This window comes from Lutra lutra, chromosome 4 (assembly GCF_902655055.1).
Source record: "Lutra lutra chromosome 4, mLutLut1.2, whole genome shotgun sequence".
Taxonomy (NCBI): Eukaryota; Metazoa; Chordata; class Mammalia; order Carnivora; family Mustelidae; genus Lutra; species Lutra lutra.
In genome coordinates this window covers 39,475,072-39,500,606 of record NC_062281.1, presented here as the reverse complement: position 1 = coordinate 39,500,606, position 25,535 = coordinate 39,475,072, and the positions used below count along the sequence as shown (strand labels likewise).

General features: G+C 42.5%; 1 protein-coding gene across 2 annotated transcripts in view; it reads left to right on the top strand.

The window, feature by feature from the left end:
* Positions 1-25,535, top strand: part of MATN2 (matrilin 2) — a 130,767-nt gene that overhangs the window by 71,269 nt on the left and 33,963 nt on the right. For both annotated transcript variants that reach the window (XM_047725846.1, XM_047725845.1), the window contains exons 6-7: positions 11,003-11,125; positions 21,717-21,839. In XM_047725846.1, coding sequence (XP_047581802.1) covers positions 11,003-11,125; positions 21,717-21,839 — 246 coding nt within the window. The remainder of the gene's footprint in view (positions 1-11,002; positions 11,126-21,716; positions 21,840-25,535) is intronic.

The following is a 25,535-nucleotide window of genomic DNA, read 5'->3' as shown; positions in this document are numbered from 1 at the left end:
ATATCTAATTCAAGGAGCACCTGGGTGGCTCAGTGGGTTCAGCACCTGACACTTGATTTTGGCTCAAGTCACGATCTCAGGGCTGTGAGATCGAGCCCCTTGGTGCAGAATCTACTTGAGATTCTCTCTCTCCCTCTGCCCCTCCCCCCACTCATGCACGTGCTCTAAATAAATAAATAAAATCTTTTTAAAAACTTACAAAAGGGCACCTGGGTGGCTCAGTGGGTTAAGCCTCTGCCTTTGGCTCAGGTCATGATCTCAGGGTTGAGGGATCGAGGCCCTGCATTAGGCTCTCTGCTCTGCGGGAAGCCTGCTTCTCCCTCTCTCTCTGCCTGCCTCTCTGCCTACTTGTGATCTTTCTTTCTGTCAAATAAATAAATAAAATCTTTAAAAAAATAAAAATAAAAAATAAAAACTTACAAAAATATCTAATTCAAAACATTTTGTTAATGTTGAACAAAATGAGGTCATGCTGTTTACTGTGTCTAACATATTTTTTCCCTTACCGGTAGTTAAATGGGTGGAAACATTGGGTGCTGTTGGGTCAGAAGGAAACTGGGCCATTGGGAATAAGTCCAGTGGATAAGTTTCAGGAAAAAGGGGGAGTGTGTCTGGTTAATCAGGAGAGGGAAGGAGCCAGGAAGGCCCAGAGCTTGTGTGGGCAACAAGGAGTAGATGGGGCAAGGGGAGTAGGGGCTGTGGCTGGGGCAGGAGGCCTGCCCTGGGCCTTGGGAAACTGGAGGGTGGTGAGGAACCCAGTTTTCTGAGCGTTGCCACAAATAATTGCCTTATCGTCCCTGTGTGGTAGAGAACCTTGGTGCTCTAGGGGTCCAGAGCTGCTTGGTGGAGCTATGCTGAGTGCAGAGCCAATGGCGGAAGTAAGAGAAACTACAGAAGGTCAGAGAGGAAGGTCATTCTAATGGCCAGGGTGGGGAAAATCTAGGAAAGGAAGGAAGGGTAGCCATTGGACAGGTGTCCAAGGCAAGGGGAGACATGGAGGGCGGTAATGGTGTGGACACGGCAGAGCTCTCAAAGCTCGAAAACTGGGTTGGGAGGGGCAGCCCTTACTCCTGAGAGTGGGTAGATGAGTGGGAGACTGTCAGGGATGCCAGACTGAAAGCTAAACAGGTGATCTTACTCGAGGACAGCAATTGGAAGGGGCTTGTCAAAGATGGAGACTCCAGGTGTCAGACTGAGACAGGAAATTTAGCGAAGCAAAGGCTGGTGGGGACTCTGGAAGCTCTCTGTCAGCAGCTGGTCTGGATGGCCTGTGTGTAGATGGGAACGTTAAGAATATGGGGACCATAAATCCCAGTTAATCCAGCATGATCCCTGCTTACGCCTGTTGGCTTAGTTCTCAACAGCCCTCCCTTTCGCTTTTGAAGTGTTCTAGTCTGGGGTGGCAAACTACAGGGTCACCCCAGTTAAGGCCAGCCTGGCTTAAACAGTGGAAGAGACCCACTCTGTTGAAGCAGAGAGTGCCTGCCGGTGTGATGTAGAGGAAGGAATTGAAGATACCAGCTGCAAGCAGAGCATTCAGGGCTTTGAAAATCAGGGTGAAAAGTCTGGACTTCAACTCTGGAAGAGAGACACTGAAGGGTTTCTAATCGGAAGTGACAAATGTAAAGCCTCATTTTAGGAAACTGAATCTCAGGGTGAACTGCAGGATAGATTCCAGAAGGAAGACGGTGAGGGATGGAAAGACCAGTCAGGAGACTCTGGCAGTCCTCAAGGAGAGGTGACAAGGGTCAGAGTTTGAGGGACGACTGAAGAGATGGAGAGGGAGGGAGTAAGGCGTGAGGAGACGCTGTGAGTAAAGGGGCAGAGGAAAAGTCTGAAATCGCTCCTGAGTTTAAGCCTCCATTGATTCTGACAGATAATGAGCAGTTTTAGACAAGGTGAGTCTGAAGTTAAGGTGGGACCCTGACAAGGACGTGTCAGGAGGGAGGAGAAAAGATTACCTCACCATGAGAGGAGGTTAGAACCAACAGCACAGCTGGGAAGCCACGCAGTGTGTTCTCTCATAAATTTTAATTTCCATCTAATTTTCACTTTAAATGCGTATTTGTGTGTGTGTCTGTTTTGACCTTCAGTACAGTAAGACCTGGGCTTCAATCCCAGTTCTGCTGCTCACTGGTCATGGGTCATTTCATGTCTGAGCCTCTGTTTTTCTCATCCATATTGTAGTGGGATTAAATAAGGTAAGGAGTCAAGTTTCTAATACACACAAGGCCATTATTATCATTATTACAATGTATATCATCATCATCATCATCATCATTTCCTGGCTATCCTGAAGTATGGAGAGAGTGAAAGCCTGAGCCTTGCTGGCCTGAGCCACATGTAGGGAGCCAGGGGGACAAGTGGGGCAAAAAAAATATCTGTGAAGGAACAGCCTAAGGTGGGGGTCGGGGAGGGGAGAGGTGGACAAAAGAATCAGAAGTCATGGAATATGATGGGAAAGAGAATTTCTAGGCCAGGTCAATGTCATCCTCCAGTAAGGCCAAAGGGAACAGAACTTAGAGAAAAAGCCATTGAGTTGAGTCACAGATTCATCTCAGCAAATATTTCCAAACTCTCTGCCAGGCACTCTGCTGGCCATTAGGGACACAACGATGGCCAGAAGCCCACTGATAATGACCAAGAGGGGTGGAACAGAGGGCCGATTTCAGGGGGAGGGGATGTGGTGGGACAGCGGGGACGGCAACTCTAAATTATTTATTTAGAGACGTGTGGTAGACATTCATTACGTCCAGCTACAGGTGAAAGGACAAAACCTTCAAAGCTGTGGGTCTAGCACTTTGACTCATCCCAGAGTTATGACCGTGACCTGCATGAAAATCCAATTCTTAGCCATCCTCAGGACTTTTCAAGACAGCATTTCCGTTTTTGATTTAGAGGAACATTAAATTCTAGTGTTGGAGTCCCATTTCCCTAACTGCTCATTTCACTCTGGACAGTACTGAATTTATCCCACATTCAGGTAATCGAGGATGAACTCCCAACCTAGGTTCTCCTTTTGCTTTAATTGAGTTCCCTCTACTTTTCTGCTGTACTTGTTCTGGTATTTACCAACTGTCTTGTCTTTGGGGGTAACTTTGGTCCAGTTTGCATCTTATCTGCCTAAGCAGATTGTAAACTCTTGGGGAGAGGCCAATGAGTGTCATTTTCATCTTTCACAGAGTAGACTTATGTGTTTCAGTACATCGACGGAGGCTGAGTGATTGATCACCATCTCAAGCCATCATATATTTTATTTTATTTTATTTTTTTATATTAATTTTTTTTATTTTTTCAGCATAACAGTATTCATTATTTTTGCACCACACCCAGTGCTCCATGCAATCTGTGCCCTCTACAATACCCACCACCTGGTGCCCCCAACCTCCCACCCCCCACCCCTTCAAAATTCTCAGATCGTTTTTCAGAGTCCATAGTCTCTCATGGTTCACCTCCCCTTCCAATTTCCCTCAACTCCCTTCTCCTCTCCATCTCCCCTTGTCCTCCATGCTAAGCCGTCATATATTTTAAAAAGCCTTGTTCCTTCGATGGCTTTTGCAGTTCCAAAGTCAGCTTTTGCATATTAAAGAAATTGTCAGAATAAATGTGTATAAAGTCAAACTCTGAAAGCCGTTCCTCTTCAGGTTCACTTCCCGGAAGTAATCTCTGCTAAAAGCTTGGCTTCTCCTTTCTGCCTTTCTTCTAAGATGTCTTATGTGTAGTATTTGCTTGTCATGACTATCCAGGGTTTAACACAATGCCCGTTGTACAGTCATTGCTCAGTAAGTGGTTGTGGAACAAATGAATGGCATTAAGGTATTTCTTAAACCCCAAATTCAGTTTTATCTAAATAAAGATGCAGGGTGATAAAAACCTAACCCACATTTATTGAATGTTACAAAGTCATATTTGGTGTATAGTTGCAACAACTCTATGGGGTAGGTACTATTGTTACCACATTTTATAAGTCTCTTAATCTGTCTCTGTTTCAATGACTTTATCTGTAAACTGAGGATAACAATAATTTGTACCTCAAAGGATTGTTGTGAGGGTTCAACGAGTGGATATATGTAAGACATTTGTTAAAATTTTACTGTCATTATATTGTTTGATACAGGGGCAACTGATAAACATTAGCTGAATTTGAATTTCTGTATCCTCTTTATTTAAATATTTTACTTATTTATAGAGCAAGTGAGAGAGAGAATGAGTGTGAGGGAGGGGAGGTGTGCAGAGAGGGGGAGGGAGAGAAAGAAACTTTTTTTTTTTTAAGACTTTATTTATTTAACAGAGATCACAAGTAGACAGAGAGGCAGGCAGAGAGAGAGAGGAAGAGGAAGCAGGCTTCCTGCTAAGCAGAGAGCCCGATGTGGGGCTCGATCTCAGGACCCTGGGATCATCACCTGAGCCAAAGGCAGAGGCTTTAACCCACTAAGCCAAACAGGTGCTCTGGGAGAGAGAGAATCTTAAGCAGACTCTGTGTTGACACGAGCCCAATGCAGGGATTAATCTCACGACCCAGAGATCATGATCTGAGATGAAACCGAGAGTCAGATGTTTAACCGACTGAGCCACCCAGGCATCCCTGAATTTCTATAACCTTTATGAACTTTTGTATTCTTTTGAATGCTTGCATTTAACAGCATGTCAGATGCGTGCTACATTTACAAAATCAGATTGAGGCGCATACTCAGAACAATGGTAGCACATAGCCATGGGGCTTTAGTGGGGCATTACTGCTACCTTCAGAGCTTTCCCCCTGGATTCTGCTCTACCAATCACCTTCATTGAGGAGGGGATGCTTGGTAGTTGAGTTGGGGACAAGGGATGGCACGATCCATTTTTATATGGAAAGGTCAGCTTTTTAGACCATCAGCTAACCACCCATGTTTGATGTGTGACCTCCCCCAATTCCAACCTGTTAAATATTGGATTTCTCCCCATACTGGTTTGCTAGGATTATAACAGAGCCACAGAGTGAGTGGCTTTAACATTAGAGCTCTATTTTCTCACTATTCTGGAAGCCAGGACTCCAAAGTCAAGGTGTCACCAGGTTTGGTTTCTTTTGAGGTCTCTCTCCTTGACTCATAGAAGGTCGGTCCCTTCCTGCCTCTGCATGTGGTCTTTCTTCTGGGTACACACTTACTTGGTGCCTCTTTGAGTGTCCAGATCTCCTCCTCTTATAAGGACCCCAGTCAGACTGGAGTAGGGTTCACCCGAATGGCCTCATCCTCACTGAATCACTTCTTTAAAGGTCCTACCTCCAACTACAGTTATATCCTGACTGGGTTAGGACTTAAACATCTGTATTTAGTGTGGGGAAGACTATTCAGCCCAGAACTCTTCTCTGTTTTTCCAAAATCAATAAGAAACTCTCCGAGTCTCAGGCTCCTGCATATAGAAACCCAGCTGGCCCCTCAGTGGAGAGGTTTTAGGACCCTGACTCTACGTGGGTATCTCCTATATACTCAGCAAGTCAAATGTGTCTTCCATTTCTCCAACGATGAATTTGGTTTTTCTTATTCTGTCATCAACAAACTTTAAAACCCAAATGTTCCTCTTTGAAATATCCTATTTCTACTGATGCCATCCCCTTGCAGACTGATGCCTCCTGAGAAATCTTTGGAATGTGACCGGGTTGTAAACCAGAGACCCTCCATCTTGGGCTCCATTACCTTGCACCAAAGTATCATTTATCCTTGGACACAGAGTCTGAACCTAGGGATACCGCTTCTAACCCTGTGACTTTAACCCTTTGTGATCTGGAGAGCCAAATTCCCTACAATCAGGGAATGACCCTTTCTGCAGGTAAAGGAGAGCATATGAATATGTTAGGCAAAACAACTGAGAAAGGATTTTGTTGAAGGAGATGAAGATTTGGAACAAGGAGCATCTCTGAGTTACACAAATGGAGCACCTCCATGTATCTGCCCCTGAACTTGGCCTCTCTTTTTACAAGTACAGTTTTGCAACCAAGGAAGTTAGGCCAAGAACCCAAAGCATGTGGCAAAGGGTGTCAGAGTTGAATGGACTGGAACTCTCTTGGTCTTAAAAAGCTTTGAGGTTCATATCCTTGAAGTGGGCTCCTCCACATCTGATGTTGTCCTAATGGCCTCTTCTGCTGTCCCCAGCAGCCTGGCAGAAAGCCAGTGAGTGGCCCTCAAGCCAAGGTGGGGATTGGACACCGTGTGGTTTTACAGGCCAGGGTCTTGAGGCCCAGGAATGCTTGACTCCCGCCTTGCCAACCTCCCCTCCCCCCTTCAGTTCCCCAGATTCCTGAGCACACAAAAACCAAAACCAGCAAGAGAATCAAAGACCAGGAGAAGCCATGAGCTTGAGCCTGTGGTTGGCCGATTGATGGAAAGTGTCTTTCAAAGAGTGGAATCATAAAAAAACCACATATCCAAACCTATCCTAACCTTTTTGTTTTTATTGAAAACACATAAATGTACTTTTAATAAAAATTACCTTTAATTACACTTTTAAAAAGTACTAATTTGAAGTCAATTTCTAAAATCTATGATTAAAATTTTTTTTCTTACATAAATCATGTCCATAATGTACTATCTACAATTTTCAACTTTGGTTTCCTTAAATTGGAGCAAGAATTGGAAGACTTCTGTAAACTAATCTAAGGGCAGAATCCTTGTAAATTTTCACGAAAATTTCCCAATCTTTTACATGTTTTATCCATGCCTGCTTCCACGCAATTTTGGTTAGCAAATTGCTTTAATTAGTTCTTTCCAAAGCTTTCAATTTAGTTTTTGTTTTTTTTTAAAAGCTCAATTTGTTTTAATGACTATATTTAATTGGTTTTTATAGTATTTATAATTATTTACAATAACATATATAAATGGCATATATAGGTTTGGGAACAAAACCAATTTTGGCTCTTTTTGGCAGTGGTTCTCAAATTTTAACATGCATGAGAATCATCTGGAGGGCTTGTTAAAACACAGATTCTTGGGTCCTATACCCAGTTTCTGATACACTAAGTCTGTAGTGGGATCTGAGTATTTGCATGACTGACATGGTCTCAAATGATGATTTTTATAGCTGGTTCACAACCACGTTTTGAGAACCAAAACTTTAAAAGCATGCAGTCAGTCAATAAGGAAAGTACACAGGTGTTCTGGAGCACAGGTGTTCCACCACAGCTGCTTTATAACCACACAGCTCAGCCACAGCTATTTAGAAGCACAGGTGTTCCAAAAGCCTGGAGCATTTTGTATGCTCTGGCATCAGGTCCCATATTCCCAGAGGGAATGAAAAGCATTGATTGATCAGGCATTGGGTAAGTGGAGGTCAGTTGAAAGAGCTTCTTCTGTACAACTCTGTTAACCGCCTGATCCAACACTGAATGTTCTAGAGCATTCTGGAAAAATGCAAGTTTGGAGTATAGGGCCTAGATTTTAGGCTAAGCAAAACTTCCAATCTGTCCTCACTCTAATAAGGGGCCAGCATACTCTGGTGTCTCTCTCAGGGACAGAGCTGGCTGGGCTCAGAAACTATACCTCATGGTGTGTAAGAGGAAGTTTCAAGAGAGAGGGAGAATTTGAGTTTCTGACTTTAGATATAGATAGCGTTCCATTCATCCTTGTGGTATTGTCACCGTCCTGGAACCTGGAAATCAGAGGAGCTGCTCTTCTCTTCGGTGGGGACACTAAAAAGTGGCCTGAGGTTGGTCAAGCTGACAAGCAGTTGCCCCTTGTCAGTGGTTGGGAGATTTTTAAGAAGGCAGATGAGGCCCAGCATGGGGAGGTCGGAGGTGGGAAGTGCCCACTGCCAACACAGGTCAGTGTGGGCCACAGCATGGCCCGCTCCTGTGACCTGCAGACTGGGACCCATGCCAGGGCTTGGTCTCAAGGTCCTCTGTTTCCGCGACTATTTGTGCAATGTTACAATGGTTCTTAAATAATGAGACATTAGCTTTTAGAAGAATCTGGTGCTAGATCACTATTTATGGTATGACTCCACTCCAGCAACTGGCTTAGGTCCCATGACACGCAGATCCTGCAACTATGTGAATGTCCTGTTCCCACAATGACTTGTGTATTAAACCCTCAAATAATAGGTGCTGTTAGAACTCTTTAGGGAGGCAAAGTCACAAAAATGATACTTTAGACAGAAACTTAACGAAGCCTGGAAGTAAAAGGATAAGCACAACACAGCCTTTAAAAGTCTGTAGATTTTTCCTTTGCATATTTTGATTGCTATGTTAAGTATGCCATTATCCTCCCAGTGAGAGGTTTTGGTTTGCAAATCACATGCGTATTAATTGTGGATCCTATTTCCTTTTTATTATTTCTAAGTTTTTGATACTGGAATATCCTAAAATATTATAGAGGGAAATGCTTTTTTAAAAATATACAAAATTTCATTACAAAAGTTTTTTTAAAAAAACAAAAAGCAACATTCTAAAAAACCTAATTTACTATTTGGGAAATGCTTTTTTAAGAATTTATTTATTTATTTATTTATTTGGAAAAGTGGGAAGGGGCCAAGGGAGAGAGAGAGAGAGAAACTTAAGCAGACTCTGTACTGAGTGCATGCAGAGCTGGACGTGGGGCTTCATCTCATGACCCTGGGAACACAACCTGAGCCAAACCAAGAATCAGATGCTTACCCAGCTGAGCCACCCAGGCCCCAAAGGAAATATTTTTAAAAGGAAAAACAAATCATCCATAATTCTACCACCTAAACACTGCAAGAATTTTTATTTCTGATTTCCAGGCTTTAGACATACCTAGAAGCTCTATTTCACCTGGGTGTAATCCCTGTAAATATTCCATTTTTAGATCTACTTTTTTCACCAAATTATATCTGTCTTCCTATTTACAATTATATTAGGATGAGAATATTGATAACTATCTAGTGCCCCAAATGGAACTCCTGATCTTCTCCCACAAAACCCACTGTATCTCCCCCCATCGGATGACAGCAGCTCCAGCCTCACACCAGATCCCCCAAGTCAGACTTCCTCCCTCTCTTTCGCTCCTTCCCACCTCTATTCCAGCAGGACCACCCACTGTCCCCACCTCAACTTATACCTGGTGTATTGGCTTCCTAGGGCCACCATCACAACAGACCACAAACTGGGTGACTGAACTCAACAGAAAGGTATTGCCTCCTAGTTCTGGGCTAGAAACCTGAAGCCGAGGGGCTGGCAGGGCCGTGCTCCCCCTGGAACTTGGAGGGGAAATCCTCCTTGGTTCTGGCAGTGACTGTTGACCCGTGGCATTCCTCAGCCTGCGGCCACATCACTCCAGTCGCCATCCTCGCGTGGTGTTCTCCCTGTGTGTCCATGTCTTCCTGTAGCATTCTCCTCTCCCTATAAGGGCGCCATCCATATTGGGTTAGGGCCCACCCATAGGACCTCATTGCCACTCCATTGTATCAGCAAAGACCCTATTTCCAAAGAAGATCACATTCACAGGTACCAGGGTGAGGACTTCAACCTATCTTTTTGGGGAGCATGGTTAGCCCAGAAGACCCAGAACATGCTTCTGCTGTCTCCCCCACCCACCCCTGTCCCACACCATCCTACTTCCAGCCTCCACTGTTCCTCACTGGGATGACTATAGCCTTCTAACTGGTTTTCTACTGTCATACTTGCTGTCTGTGGTCTGTTCTCCATTCCTGTGTTCAGAACCTTCCAGGGACTCCCTACTTACTCAGAGTAAAAACCAAAGTCATCACAGTGGGCCTCAGTGCTTCCCGATGCTCTCGTCCTCACCTCCCACCTGTCTCTGCTCCAGCCACATTGGCCTCCCTGCGGGTCCTTCAGCACACCAGGCAGATGCCCACCTTGTGACCTTCGTGCTTGCTGTTCCTTTCGCCCCAGTGCTTGTTCCCTCCCAGTTATCTGCTTGGTTCATTCCTCCTTCAAGACTCTACCCTGCTGCCTCCTTCTCCTGAGGCCTCTCCTGGCCACTTCTATTAACTTCCACTATCCTTCCCACCTCCCACAGGCTCTATTTCTTTTCCCCAGAATACTCTCCACCTTCTACAAGACGATCTGATTTACTTATTTACTTTATTTTTTGACCACTACCTCCATCATCCAAATGTGAGCCCCATGAGGACTGGCATCGGTGTCTGTTCTGTTTTTTTGCTCTATCCTTTGCCCCTAAAACAGGGCCAGGCCTAAGGTAGGTATTCAGTAAACATTTATAGAATTAATGAGAATTAGGACAAAACATCGTCTCATAATTTACTAAAGCATTTACCATTATTAAATGTTCATCTTATTTTCCAGATTTTTCTTATCACCATAAGTAATGCTGCTATAAACAGCTTATTTCATATAGTTTCTCTCCACCTTTTCTTAATGATTTCTTTGGGTCACATTTCCACAATGAACATGGCCAAATGTCCTTCCCAAAGGACTTTTGTCAATTTATGATGCCACCACCATGAATAGCTCTGACTCTCTTTCCAGGCTACCTTGCCACTGTTGGGTTTTGTTCTGTCTTTATTTGTGCCATTTAATAGTTGTAAGTATTGTAAGCCTTGTGGTGGTTTTGACTTGCATTTCTTTTTTTGTTTGTTTGTTTAAGATTTTATTTCTTTATAGAGAGAGGGAGTGAGAGAGAGAGAGAGAGGAGGGTCAGAGGGAGAGGCAGACACCCTGCTGAGCAGGGATTCCCAAAGCCCAACTCTATCCTGGGACTCTGGAATCTTGACCTGAGACCTCAGATGCTTAACTGACTGAGCCGCCCAGGTGCCCCTGATTTGCATGTCTTTAACATTTAAATACAGTTGGTCCTGTGTTCTTTAGTCTGTCTTCTGCTATAAACTACCTGTTCTAGATCCCTGATTACTTTTTGGATGTTGGAGGGGAGAAGCCTTGGTTCATCCCTCTTTTCTCCATACAGTTTGGGGGGCAAAGATATTAATCTTCATTTATATGTGGTATAAGTATGCTACTATCTCCATTCCATCCAATTATTTGCTTTCCTGTTTGTGTTTCTACTTCAACTCTGTGTTTGAATATTTACAGCTGTGGACTACTGTGCCTCAGAGAACCATGGGTGCGAACACGAGTGTGTGAATGCAGATGGCTCCTACTTTTGCCGGTGCCCTAAGGGATTTGCTCTTAACCCAGATGGAAAAACCTGCACAAGTAAGTTACATTTAAAAAAAGTTTGTGTGTCTATGTTTTTGGGGACTGTTTTTGGACCTCACATTTTATTTATTTACTTACATTTATTTTAATCCCAGTGTCATTAACATACAGTGTCATATCAGTTTCAGATGTACAATACGGTCATTCAGCAACACCACCGGCATTTTTTTGGTGCTCTCGCTATGGGCACTGTGGCATTGGGACCTCTCCCAAGCATGTTGTAAGACAAGATTATGTGCTGGGGAGTCTGAGACCTTCTGCCCCTATTCCTCCTTCGTCAGGCCTTTCTTCACTTGTCCTGGGACTGTAGCCCACCCTGTCTCGACCTCGCTCTTCAAGGCATTAGACAGAGGTATCTGTCCTTTATTGGAGACCCCCTATGGGAATGTTCTTCCAACATTTGCTGAGTGTGCTGACAACCGGACCATCTTACTTCATGCTGGCTCAGCCAGGCTGTGCCCATCAGTATTAACAGAGCTTAAGGAATACTTTCACTGAAGCCTTGTGGCTTGTGGGTTCAGCTCTGACTCCACACGAGTACAGGGAAATCGCTGAGCGGAAAGGAGTCGAATGTGGTTGCTTTGGGGTGGGGGAGGAGTGGCCAGAGAGTGGTTTGCCGAGAACTGCTCATGCTTTTGTTTGACATATTTAGTTCTCTTTGATTTTAACTATACATACACAAATCAGAATTAATTTGAGCTCCTGAAATCCAACCATAAAAGATTTATAAATTAAAGATGGTTTGCAAAAGGATTGCAAGAGCGTTCTTTTACACATGAAGGTGTTCAGCGCACTTACGAGGTTGTGAATGGATTATCGTCCTGTAGAGGGGTTCACCTGAGAGAAGCTTGGTTTTGTAAAGTATTAGGGCCCAGCATTTTTAAAAAATGAAGTTTGGTCGTTTTTAAAAAGATTTTCTGTAATTTTTTTGAGAGAGAGAATGAACAGGCGAGAGCACAAGCAGGGGGAACAGCAGAGGGAGAGGTAGAAGCAGGCTCCTGGCTGAGCAGAGAGTCCGATGTGGGGCTCAATCCTAGGACCCTGGGATCATTTTCTGAGCCAAAGGCAGACGCTTAGCCGACTGAGCTACCCAGTGCCCCTAAAAAATGAAGTTCAACAGCAGATTAGCGTAAGTCATCTCTGAAACATACATCAATGAGAAAATAGGATTTCAATTTATAAAAAGTTCTTGTACCCATAACCTTTCTAAAATAAATCAATGATGTAAAGCAGGATATACTTGCACAATATTTTAAAAATCATCCCCCACAAAACTCCTGACGTATGAACTTGCCCTTCGATCCCTAAATACCAGCAACTTCCAAACACTGGAGCTGGAGGCTGGGCTGGAGCATGAAATTGCAAGGGACACCTTCAGTCAAAACACACATTTCTGGAGTCCTAACCATGTGCCAATTGCAACGAGCAAGGCGAGGTCCTTCCTGGACGATAGCATATCTGGGCTGAGTCTTGAAGGCAAAGCCTTCATTTATTGACCAGACAAAGAAGGCTGAGACAGGGTGGGGGCCTGGAGGAGGAAAGAAATGCAAAGATATGAACCAGACAGGCTCAGACCCATGCCTGGCCCAGGACCTCCACGCAGTTTATTGAAAAAATAAGTGAATGAATGCGAGGACTCCTCTGTTCTCGTCTCCCTTCCCTTCTGAACATTCGGAACCATAAGCCAGCAGCCTGGGCTGTGGTCGTGGCAGGGAACGTGGTTGCTGGGCTGGTAGGTCCATTCTCTTTGCCAGAGAGGAGGCCGTGTGGTACCAAGGGGCAGCCTTTGGCCTCAGATTGAATTCTCTTCTTTCACTGGGTGGTCTTGGGCGAGTTATTTGCGCCTCAGTTTCCTCAGCTGATAGAGATGAGAATCCTGCCTGCTTCAGAGTGTTGTCTTGAAAACTAAATGAAATCATCCGCAGAGACTATTAGGCAAATGGTCCAGTGCTGAGCCAGTTCTCTGAAGGGATGATACTGCCTTCAAAGATTTTAAATTGGTATTTATTGAGCATATACCACACGCCTGAGCTAAGTTTAATTGTGCGTAAGAAATTCAAGACAGGGCCCCAGGCTTCCACTGGAATGAGACTTGGAGGCAAACACACATCCCATCCGGTCTCCCTCCTGCCTCTGCAGAACTTTGTCCCTGCCTGGGGTCCCTGTCCCCAGTTCCCAGTGCCTCACCATCACCCCTACCCTGCGGCTCAGCATGTCTCCTATTCCAGAAGCTCTTGGGACGTGGAGGGTTACAAGCCCCAGGACGGTGCCGGCAAGGGGACCCTGGCAGTGGACACCGAAGCACAGGGGCACTGGGAGGAGAGGTCTGGCTAGGAGGCAGGGGACGGACTGGTCCAGTTGGGAGCCTCTCCAGTTAGGCATGGAGCCCAGCAGTCCAGCCGCCTCTGAGCCCTGGTAGAGTTAAGACCCAGGAGTGGGCAGAGAGAAGTGTTAGGCACTTACAGGAGTCTGGGCAGGCAGGATCGGGGACATGTGTCCCCTAGAAAAGGGACTCTCTTCCTCCCATGCTCAGGAGCAGGGTGAGACCCAGACCTGGGGAGGTTACTGGCGAGAGGAAGGGGCCCCCTGGCTTACTTGGAAAGCTGCGAGAGCAGGAAATAAAGTGAAATCCAGCAGTAAGAACTGAGAGCCTTGGGAGCACCCCCACATCTGTGAGGGACAAGAGCAAGAACCGTGAAAGAGGAGCCAGTTAAAAAGACAGAAACAGGATGGGGGCAGAAATTCAGAATCTAGGCAGCCAACCTGTTAGTAATTAATGAGGCATCACGTCAGCTTCCAGCCAAGTCGGCCTGGCTGCCGCTGTGATGTTGAGAGATCTTCTAATACATTTTTTCCACTTCTCATAAACTTGCAGAAAATGAAATCAAACAAAAGATACTCAGTCCCTTAAATGTCTCTATTTTTAACCAAGAGTATATCTGAAGGCATCATCTAATCACTAAGTATGTAATTATTGTCTGGAGATAAGAGAATGTCAATGTGATCTACCAAGCATGATCAATTTATGTTTAAGCCAAAATATACATAATAGAGCTTTATGTTCCTGAATAATTTAAAATACATAAGTACTCAAAAAAAGCACCACTTTTGTATATCAATCCTTTACCTTGAAGCAACCCATCCAAAACTATCTTGAATATTTTGTAGAGGGGAGAAGAGTAGAAATACGCAGGTACCATTAATTTGCAAAATATTGGCAAGACTTTTTTTTCATTATAATCAAATATACGTAATAGATTTACCACTGTGACCACTTTGAGTGTACAGTTTGGTGGCATTGAGAATATTCACCTTGTTGGACAACCATCTCCACTATCCAGCACCCGAACTTCTCATCTCCCCAAACTAAAACTCATTAAATAACTCCCCATTCCCTCCCCAGCTCCCAGCCCCTGGCAACCACCCTTCTACTTTCTGTCCATATGAATATGATGACTCTAGCTCCTGGTGTAAGTGGAAGCATGCAACATTTGTCCTTTTATGACTGGCTTATTTCACTTAGTATCATATCTCCAAGATTCACCCTTCCATGTTGTAGCCTGTGTTGGAATTTCCTTCTTTTTTAAGGCTGGATAATATTCCGTTATATGTCTGAGTCATATCAAAATAACTTTCTTTCATTTAGTCAGGCATGGAAAATGTGGTAGGAACTCTGTACTTTCATAGACATTCAGCCAATTTGCTGACGAAAGCCCTGTACCCCATAGACCAGATGGAGCGGAGTCAGATGGGCTCATAAGAAACTGGCATTTGATCAAAGACTTGAAAGAGGTGAGGGAGAGGACGAGGGAGAGGAGACTTTTGAAGCAGGGGTAACATAGCACCAGTGCAAAGGCCCTGAGGCAGGCACTGAGAGGCTTTGTAATGTTGAGGGACAGCAAACAACAGAGTGAGACATAACTGTAGTGTTATGGTCCATGGAACATAGAGCCTGTGCTCTCCATAGTCATATCTTTGAATCCCCAAATTCCAGTGATACTGAGGTCATAGTCACTTCCCTATTCTAAAAACCCAAACTGGCTTTGTTTGTTGCCCATATTTTGTGTTTTGGATACAGACATCAGAAGCTATACATAATGTCCCCAGCAATTTTCCCTGATTATTTTCTTCTCTGTTACTGGGCACTTCCCACACTGTTCTTTTTTTCCATTTTTTTAATGCTCTTTTCCATGGCAACTCATTTCACAATTAAGAGCATGTATACTTATTTCTAATGCCTTTTTTGATTATAAAAGTAATATATACTTATTATAGAAAACTGGATCATATAGAAATGAAATCGTATCAAATAAAACGATCTATACTCTCATCACCCAGAGACAACCATGGTTAATACTGATTTGCTATGTTTCTCTACAGTTTTTTTTTTTAAGGCATATGAATATATTTTTATGAAGTTGAGGTCATATGGTATAACATTAAATTATGAGCATTTTCACATGTCATTTAAATTTTATCAAAAACATCTAAAAACATTTTAATTTCTGCATGATGTTCCATCATAAGTATGTATCACAAACTGTTCAACAATTTGGCTGTTCAAATTGTATTGTGATAAATATCCTCATATGTGAGTCTTTGCATTTCTGACCAGGAATAAAGCATAAAAGGAAATTTATGGAATCAAAAGCTGTTAACAGTTTTAAGGTTGTTTTTTTTTTTTAAGATTTTGTTTATTTATTTGACAGAGAGTGACCCAGCAAGAGAGGGAACACAAGCAGGGTGAGTGGGAGAGGGAGAAGCAGGCTCCCTGCTGAACAAGGAGCCCGATATGGGGCTCAATCCCAGGACTCTGGGATCATAAGCTGAGCCAAAAGCAGGCACTTAATGACTGAGCCACCCAGGTGCCCCAATTTTAAGTTTTTTGATTTGTATTGCAAAATTATTTTCCAAAAAGTTTGTAACAACTTATACTCCTCTGTAAGTGTTTTAAGGAGGTGATTTAAAACTTTTTTGCTAACTTGCTAAGAGAAAATTTTTTTATCATTGCTTTATTATCGCATCTACTTTTCTTCATTAAACTATATAGTAATATGTAGAGATAATTGACAAATATATATGTTTTTGGTGTTGTTATTTGATTAATGAGTAGTCTGTTCAAATTAAAATTAACTCAAGAAGAAATAGATCATGTAAATAAGGCCTCTATCTATTAAAAGAAATTATAAACCATCCCACAAAGAAGACACTAGGACTAGTTAACTCAACTGGTGAATCCTACCAAACATTTGAAGAAGAACCAATACTAATTTTACACAAATGCTTCAAGAAAATCAAAGAAGAGGGACCATTTTTCAACTTACTCTGTGAAGCCAGAATTACCCCAACACAAAACTCAGAAAAATAATAAACTACGCACAAATATCCCTCATCAAATACATGTAAAAGTTCTTTAAATATTTTTAACAATCAAATCCTACAGTCTATAAAAAGGAGAGTACATCACAACCAAGTGAGATTTATCCCAGGAATTCAAGGTTCGTTTAACATTCAAACCCTGATCAGTGTAATTCACAATATTAACATACCAAAAAAAGCAGAAGCCATATAGCCCAACTCAGTAGATACAGAAAGAACATTGGACAAGACCCTGACATTCAGTTACAGTTTTCCAAAAAAAACAAAAAACAAAAAACAAAAAACCTCTATGCAAACCAGGAATGATGAGAACTGCCTCGATCTGATAAAGTCTATCAGTGGAGAAACCATCAGGTAACATCATACTTCATGATGAAAGACTGAAAGTTTCCTTACAGGATTAGAAACAGAACAGGATACCCATTTTCCCCACCTCTTTTTAGCATTGTATTATAGGTTCTGGCCATTGTAATAAGGAAGAAAAAAAAATGAAAATTAGATTAGAAAGGAAGAATTAAAGTGTCTTTATTAACAGACAACATGATCATCTGTGTAGAAAATTCAGTGGTGTCTACCAAACAAGCTACTAGAACTTTTAAGAGTTTAGCAAGGTTGCAGGACACAAGGACTATATGCAAAACACAACTATTTTTTAATATTTTTTAATGGAAAATCAAAATTAAGATTAAAAAATATCACTTACCATAGCATCAAAAATATGTAGTTACCTATGGATAAATTTGACCAAAAATGTGAAAGACCTATACACTGAAACCTACAAAACATTGCTAAGGAAAGTTAAAGAAGACTTAGCAAAACAGATATATCGTATTCATGAATCCGAAGACTTAATATTTAACTGTCTGTTCTTTCCAAAGTGATCTACCCATCAAAGCAATATTTATCATGATCATACCATGCTTTTTTGCAGAAATTGACAAGCTGGGGACATCTGGGTGGCTCAGTTGTTAAGTGTCTGCCTTCAGCTCTGGTCATGATCCCAGAGTCTTGGGATCAAGCCGAGCATCAGGCTCCCTGCTCAGGCGGAAGCCTGCTTCTCTCTTTCCCACTCCCCCGGCTTGTTTTCCCTCTCTCTCTGTCTCTCTCTCTCTCTCTCTGTCAATTAAATAAATAAATAAAATCTTAAAAAAGAAAAAAGAAGAAACTAACAAGCGGATTCTAAAACATATGTAGGGTGGCGCCAGGGTGGCTCAGTGGATTAAGCCTCTGCCTTGGCTCAGGTCATGATCTCAGTCCTGGGATCAGCCCTGCATCCGGCTCTCTGCTCAGTAGAGAGCTTGCTTCCCCCCTCCCCTCTCTCCCCCTGCCTCTCTGCCTACTTGTGATCTCTGTCAAACAAATAAATAAAATCTTTAAAAAAAAATAAAACATATGTGAAAATGCGAAGGATTAAAAGTCAAATTTTGAAAACGATGCACAAAATTGGAGAACTTAAACTACCTGATTTTTAATACTAATTATAAAGCAACAGTAATCAAGACAGTGTGGTATTGGTGTAAAGATGGACATACAGGTCAACAGGACAGCATAGAGTCCAGAAATAGACCCACACATATATGGCGGAATGATTTTCAGTAAAGATGCCAAGGCAGTTAATGGGGGAAATGATAATGTCTCCCACAAATGGAACAATTGGATTGCTAAAAAAAGAAAAAAAAAAAAAGGCAACTTCACGTTCAGCTCATACCACATACAAAAATTAACTTGAAATGGATTTTAAACTTAAATATAAGAATAAAAACTATAAAAATTCTGGAAGAAAACAGATCTTAGTGACCCTGGGTTAGGCAAAGGTGTCCTAAATAGGACATGAAAAGCACAATCTATAAAAACTTAAAAATGAATAACTTGAACTTCATTAAAATTAAAGCTTATTCTTCAAAAGATACCATTATTAAAATGAAAAGGCAAGCTATAAACTGAAAAAGAAATACTTGCAAAAATTACATCCAACAAAAATTTGTATTTAGAATATATAAAAGATTCTTGATGCTTAAGAATGGGACAACCAACCCAACAAAAATGGACCAAAGATTTGAACATATACTTCTCTAAAGAGGATATAGAGATGGCAAATACTCATATGAAAACCTATGCAACAGTGTTAGTTGAGTTTATTTTGCAAAATAAAACCACAGTGAGACAATTACTACACCTTAAAAGAATGGCTAAAATGGCCAAGTGTTGGTGAGGATGTGGAGGAATTGGAACTCTCATAAACTGCTGTTGAGAATGTTTAAGAAATAAGCACATGTCAACCATACGACCCAGCCATTCTCCTCATAGATGTTGACTTAAGAAAAGTAAAAGCGATGTCTATGTAAAGATCTATATACATGAGTGTTCTTGGCTACTTTATTTGTGATAGCCCAACACTAGAAATAACTCAAATCCCTACATCAGGTAAATGGATAAATAAACTGTGGTATATCCATGGAATGTAATACTATAAAAACGAACAGCTATTGATATACACATGAACATGGATGAATGTCAAAATAATTATGATGAGTGAAAGAATCTAGACAGGGGGCACCTGGGTGGCTCAGTCAGTTAAGCGTTTGCCTTCAGCTCAGGTCATGACCTCAGGGTCCTGGGATCAAGCCCCGCATCAGGCTCCCTCCTAGGCAGGGTGGCTGCTTGTTCCACTCCCTCTGCCTTTGCCCCTCCCCCCTGCTCATGCTCTGTCTCTCTTTCTCTCAAGTAAATAAAACTCTTAAAAAAAAAAAGAACCCAGACCCACAAGAATACTCCATTTTAATGAAATTCTAGAAAACACAAACTGAAATTTTTGAAAGATTAATGATTATATGGGGCCAGAGGATTTGGAGAAAAACGAATTAGAGACACTGGAAAACTTTAGAGAGGAAAGTTTAAGTTCATTATCTCGATGGTGGTGGTGGTTTCGTGGAAGCATACATATGCGAAAATTCATCAAGCTGTTTATCTTAAATATGTGCTTTTTGCCTGTTGTTTCTTAGTACAACTCAAAACAGGTAGGGGAGACCATATCACTCAGAACCATGCATGTCATAACACCCAGAGAGCCTGTAAGAATGTTCTAGACTATCATCACTGAATAGAACTCACTATCATGAAGCGAATGTCCAGTATGTGCACCACCCAGTACAGTCGTCAGAAGCTACTGTGGCTTTTGAATACTTGAGATGTGGCTGGTGTGACTGAGGAACTGGATTTTTAATTTAATTTTCTAAAAATATTTATTCATTCATTCATTTATTTATTTGAGAGAGCGTGCACACGCTTGTGGGGAGGGGAGGAGCAGAGGGGGAGGGACAAGCAGACACAGAGCCCAAAAAGGGGCTAGATCTCATGACCCCAAAATCATGAGTCTGATGCCTAACTGAGCCACCCAGGTGCCCCTAATGTAATTTAATTTTAACCCATTTTGATTTAAATGGCCACATTCGACACATGGTTCTAGCTTAATGGAAGCTAAGCATAAATGAAAACCAACTATATCTCTGACCCTATACTGGATCCTATTAATGGAGGAGTAAAAACGCTATAAGCAGCCCAATTAGATAACTCGTAAGACTAGAATATGGATGGTAGATTAAAGTATTATATCAATGTAGATTTGTGAATTTTATAACTATACTATGGTTATACAAGAGAATATCCCTTCCCTTAGGAAGCTCACAGTGTATTGAATGAAAAAAGACCAAGATGTATGTAACTGACCTCAAGTAGTTCGGAAAGATGAGCAAACGATAAAGTAGATGGGTAGAATTTTAACAATACGCAAATCTGGATAGAGTATATGGGTGTTTCTTGTACTTATATCCTTGTATTTTTATGTTTGCTCCTTCTTGTAAATTTAAAATTGTTTCCAAATTAAAAGCTTTAAAAAAATACCTTATATGTGATTATGATATTTTAAAAAAACTTCCAGTCTTTTTGAGGGCCTGGCTGGCTTAGTTGGTGGAGCACGCAACTCTTGATCTCAGGGTTGTGAGTTTGAGCCCCACATTGGGTACAAAGATTACTTAAAAATAAAATCTTAAAAAAAAATAAAGAGTTCCAATCTTTTAAGGATATGTTATGAAGTATCTATGGACAAAATGATAGAACATCTGGGGTTTGTTTCAAAGTTACATGGAATCCTAATATAGGAGAAACAGATTGATTCTCTTGAAGCTGAATGCGGTGTACATGAATTTATTATACACTTCTGTCCCTTTTTGTGTACGTTTAACATGCCATGACTTTAAATTGGGAAGAATTGGCATTCACTCAATGTTTTTCCTTTTAAGGATATTGTGTGCCTTTCTCTTACTCATTTTGTTTCCTATGGTACTGGCTGGGAAAGCTCATTTATACCAAATGTTTCATTATGAAAGTGATATCCTTAGGTCACGTATTCCTTAATGCAATAAAAATCCTCATCACAACAAAAATATTTCTTTTATGACCCCGTCAGTGGCCAACTATTTCGAGCAATTTTAAGCAGTGGGTCCAATTCCCATGAGAGCAAAAAACTTTGATCAGACCCTTCCATAGAAGCCACTTTAATTATCTAAGAATGCTTATACAATTAAAACCCCATTATAAAAAATTCCATGTAACCTTGTTTTTTCTTGGTGTTTTGGTTTGAATTAATCTAGAGATCATGTTCTCCGACTGGGAAGGCTTGAGAAAAGCTAAGTGAAGAGGAGTCCGGTGAAATAATGAGAGCAGTACTTTGCTATCGGAATATCTGTGCCGTTCACTCCAGTTTCCCAGGATCTGACTTCGTGTCCTGTCATTTGGCTCAGTGTCTGAGGGATTTAAGTGGTTTGGAGTTAGGCTTTGGGAAGATTTGTTTTAATTGCATAAATTCCATAAAGCATTGAACTAAGCTCTCTCTTCCCAGCCTGTGATACAACAAATAGATGCTCCATCACACTCTTCTATTTTAACGGCTCTTACATGAACCAAGACAAGGAAAGCATCTTCACAAATTCATTTGCTGCATAAACATTTTGTAACATGCCGAGAAAGTTCTCGCTGGGGGGCCATATCTCTAAACATGGAAATAGCTTTATTGAGAGATCCCTTCATAGCAGGAGTGTTTGAGGTTACAGGAATTTATCTGTTTAGGTAAAGTGAAGACTGAATATCTTTCGGATTTCCTGTTAGGCTTTTTGTTTCGTTCATCATTATTATGATTTTTCTTTCTCTCCAGAGATAGACTACTGTGCCTCGTCTCGTCATGGATGCCAGCACGAGTGTGTTAACACGGATGAGTCCTATTTCTGCCGCTGCCTAAAAGGTTTTATCCTCAATCCAGACAAGAAGACCTGCAGAAGTAAGTCACCCTGGGTGTGGAAGGGCTTGTTCCCTCAATGCCCCGCTAATTTTCCTTGTCCTTGCAAGTTTTAAGCAGATTTACTTGTACTTAGCATTTGTGTTCACGAATGCTCTTCTGCCCTTGAGTTTACCTTTTGTCATCCCTGATTCTGTGATGGGGATGATTTCTAGAGACTGAATAGACCCACAACATGTATTTGGGACTTGTCTGGGCCCAGAGACAGGAGGTAAAAGAGGTTAGTTTCTTCCCGTTATACCAGTTGAGATATCTGATGGTTGCTAAGGGGGCGGAAATTGCTGCTCTATCCTCTTTGACGTGAAGGAAGGAAAAACTATGATTCTGGGGCATCCCTGCAGGGTTCAAGAGGTACATGGTGTCAACAGGCTGAAATGAATGAGATGCTGCGTGGCAGCTGGCGTGTCAAGGGGGTCTAGAGTATTTCCCCAAATGGGATCTCTTTAAACCAGACTGTCCCTGAGAAACCACTAGAACGGAAGGTCAACAAGGACAGAGAGGCTTCTCGCTCTCCCACTCTTGAATCCTCAGCTCCCCAAGGGTTTGGCACATGGAGGTGTAACACAAGACTTATCGAGTGAATGATTGAAGGAATGAGTAAACGGATCTCTCTGAGATTTATCATCCTGAGAAATTGTCACTGTTATTTGAATTACTCAATCTCTTTAGAAAGATGGCCCTTTTAAGGTGTGCAGATTGTGAACTTTTTAAAGAAGTATTTCCGTAGTCAGTCAACACTGAATTGCTCATGTTCTCCTGGCAGTCTCGTTTACGGAACTTTCTGGAGCCCCACTTAGGGGTGTATGTTCTCATGCACTTATTCCCTTGCCTCTTCCTGGCGACATGTACAGCAGGGCTCTGCATTGCAGGCAGGACTGAATTTTCAAAAGTTTGATCATGAATTTGTCTTGAAAAAGCCCTGTGGGCTATTGAACTGAATCCAGACAGGGCCCATTCTGCTCCCAGGACATATGCACTTAGCCACTCACTCTAATAAGCGTTAGACCTTGTATGGTGGGAGATGGTTGCAGAGCCCATGGTTTGAAACTGAGCCTCTCTCATAAGAGATAATTCCCACGGTCTTGCCTAGATCCAAGCCCTGGAAACATTCGAGCATTATATAAGAATCTGCACTGAGAGCATTCAGAATGTGAAAACAGTTAGGTGGAATATTTTCCATTAGACCACACATGCGTTCATTATGGTGAAGGGCCAACTTTTCTGGCCAGGCCACTCCTCTCTGCTGTTTACACCTTTTTCTAGGGATAAGTGTGTCCGTGGCTAACTCTACCCAGGGAAGATCAGTCCCGGGTGGACTCCTTTGCAGACCAAAAGTTCTTATGTAGGGGATCATTAGATCTGGTTCAACTCAGGCCCACGTTGTGGTTGCCAGCTTCGTGTGTGTTACTAATGGAGGGAAAAGGGAACAAGTTAGAGATACGGCCATCAGTACAGAGGAATTTGCTTGAAGCTCTCATCTCTTATTTATTTATTTGAGAGAGGAGAGAGAGAGGGCAAGCAAGCACGAGTGGGAGAGGGAGAGAGAATCTCAAGAAGATTTACACTGAGCATGGAACCCTGAGATCATGACCTGAGCTAAAAGCAAGAGTCGGCCACTTAGCTGACCACACCACCCAGGAGCCCCTGAAGCTTTGCGTCTCTTATCAATCATCTAGGATTCCTTCAACCTCTGCCGCTTCCTCACATCCTGCCTGGAGAGTGACTCAGAGTAAGAGGAGGGTCTAAGGTGGTGGACACATGCATTGTCATCAGGCGAGGAGGGAGGTCAAGAACAGAAGCGCGAGTGGAGAGGAGGTGACTGTGGGGAGTAGTCTGACCACCACAGAGGTGCCCACAGATGGGCCTGTTTCCAGGCTGTGGCCCAGTCCAGAGTCTCTAATGCCGGTTCATTCCTGTTTAGCGATTGCAGCTCTATTTTCTCTAGCCAGGTGTCCTGCTTTTTCATCCAAGAAAAATGGAATTTGTTTCTAAAACCCCATATCCTCACCAGTCCTTCTCCCAACATCCTCCCTCATTGTTACATTTTCCATTGTCTGTGCAGACCCAGCCCTGGGCTCAGGAGGTCAGCCTCTCCCCTGACTGAATGTTTGCACTCTGTCCATTATGGCAGACAGCTGTTAATGGAAGTAAGCGCTCCCTGTCTCTCTGGGGCATTACGTGGAAGAAGGAAACAAGAAATTCAATTTAAATCTGGAGTTTGTTATTAGGAGTTTGAAGATCTAAACAGCATTATGGACCTCGAGCTCAGGGTACAGCCATTTGCATTTAATTGATGGTGGATGGATATGGGCGATTTTCAAATCTAATAAGAAATCTGTTTTTCCAAGGAATTTGATGTCATCCAATTAAGGTGGAAAACAAAGTTCTGTTCAAGACAGAATTCTACTGAAGAAAACTCTCTTGGCTGGGCTTTCTTCTTCCTCCTCATCTGGGCCCAATTCCTTTTTCTAGAAAGTAACATCATCATTTTAAAGCATAAATTATTAAGGCGGTGGTGCAAAGCGCAGAAACTGGGACTGGCCTGGCTGTTGAGGTGGGGCCTGCGGGTAGAATCCTTTGTGGGTGTGACCTGTGTGCTGGGCTCCAGGATGGCTCATGCTGGCACCAAGGCTGTGCTCGCCGTTGCTCAGAGACATCATACTTGAAGAGCCGGTAGGGCGTCCACGGGTTGGACAGAGCTGGGAGATGTGATGGCTGGTCTTAGCCATGTCACTCATACTGCTCCTACGACCCTGAACATACTACTCTCTTTCTCTGGACCTGGATTTGCTAAACCAAAGGACATCCTGCTTTAACATCTGGTAGCCTGTACAATTTTTCTGAAATGTGCTCTCTGTGCCAGCCACTCCATGAGCATTATAATTCACCGCCTGGGGTCCCCACTCTTTCATGTTTTTATGTTGTACCTTCTCAGCAAAGTCTCCAGCTTTCTTGTGAGTTGGCCCCCATGAGCTCTGTTTAAAATGTTTTGTCTGACGGTCCTGACAACTGACCTCACGTGGGCTTCACCAGGTAAAGCTACCCTCCAGCCCGGCCTGTGTGTAGCACTTACAGTTAGCGAGGAGACTAAACCAGATCTGGGCCACATAGTAGGTACTCAGTAAATACTGATGAAGTGATGCACATGTGAAGAAATGTAACTCAAGCACGTAAAGAAGGCCAAGATCCACGGTTAAACCTTTGCAGTCAGGAACCCTTTGGAGAAGAGCTGCCTTGCTGTTTGCCAGATCGCTGAGTGGTAACATCTTTAAGACTCTGAATGGTTTTCAGTTTAATTATTTCATATGTAAATCTTTCCTAAAAATAATGCTGGGGGGAGTGCCTGGGTGGCTCAGACGGTTGAGTGTCTGACTCTTGATTTTGGCTCTGGTCAGAATCTCAGGGTCCTCTCATGGCTCAGCAGGGAGCCTGCTTGAGATTCTCTTCCTCTCCATTGGCCCCTCCCCCCACTTGTGTGTGGGCATGCTCTCTCTCTGTCTTGCCTCTCTCTCAAATAAGTAAATAAATCCTTAAAAAAATGAGAGCGAGCGAGAGAGAGAGAGATTGCTGGTTTTTAAGAAATTGTGATAAAATATACATAACATAAAAATGACCGTTGTAAACATTTTTAAGTGTACACTTCAGTGGCATTAAGAACGTTCCCATTATTGTGCAATC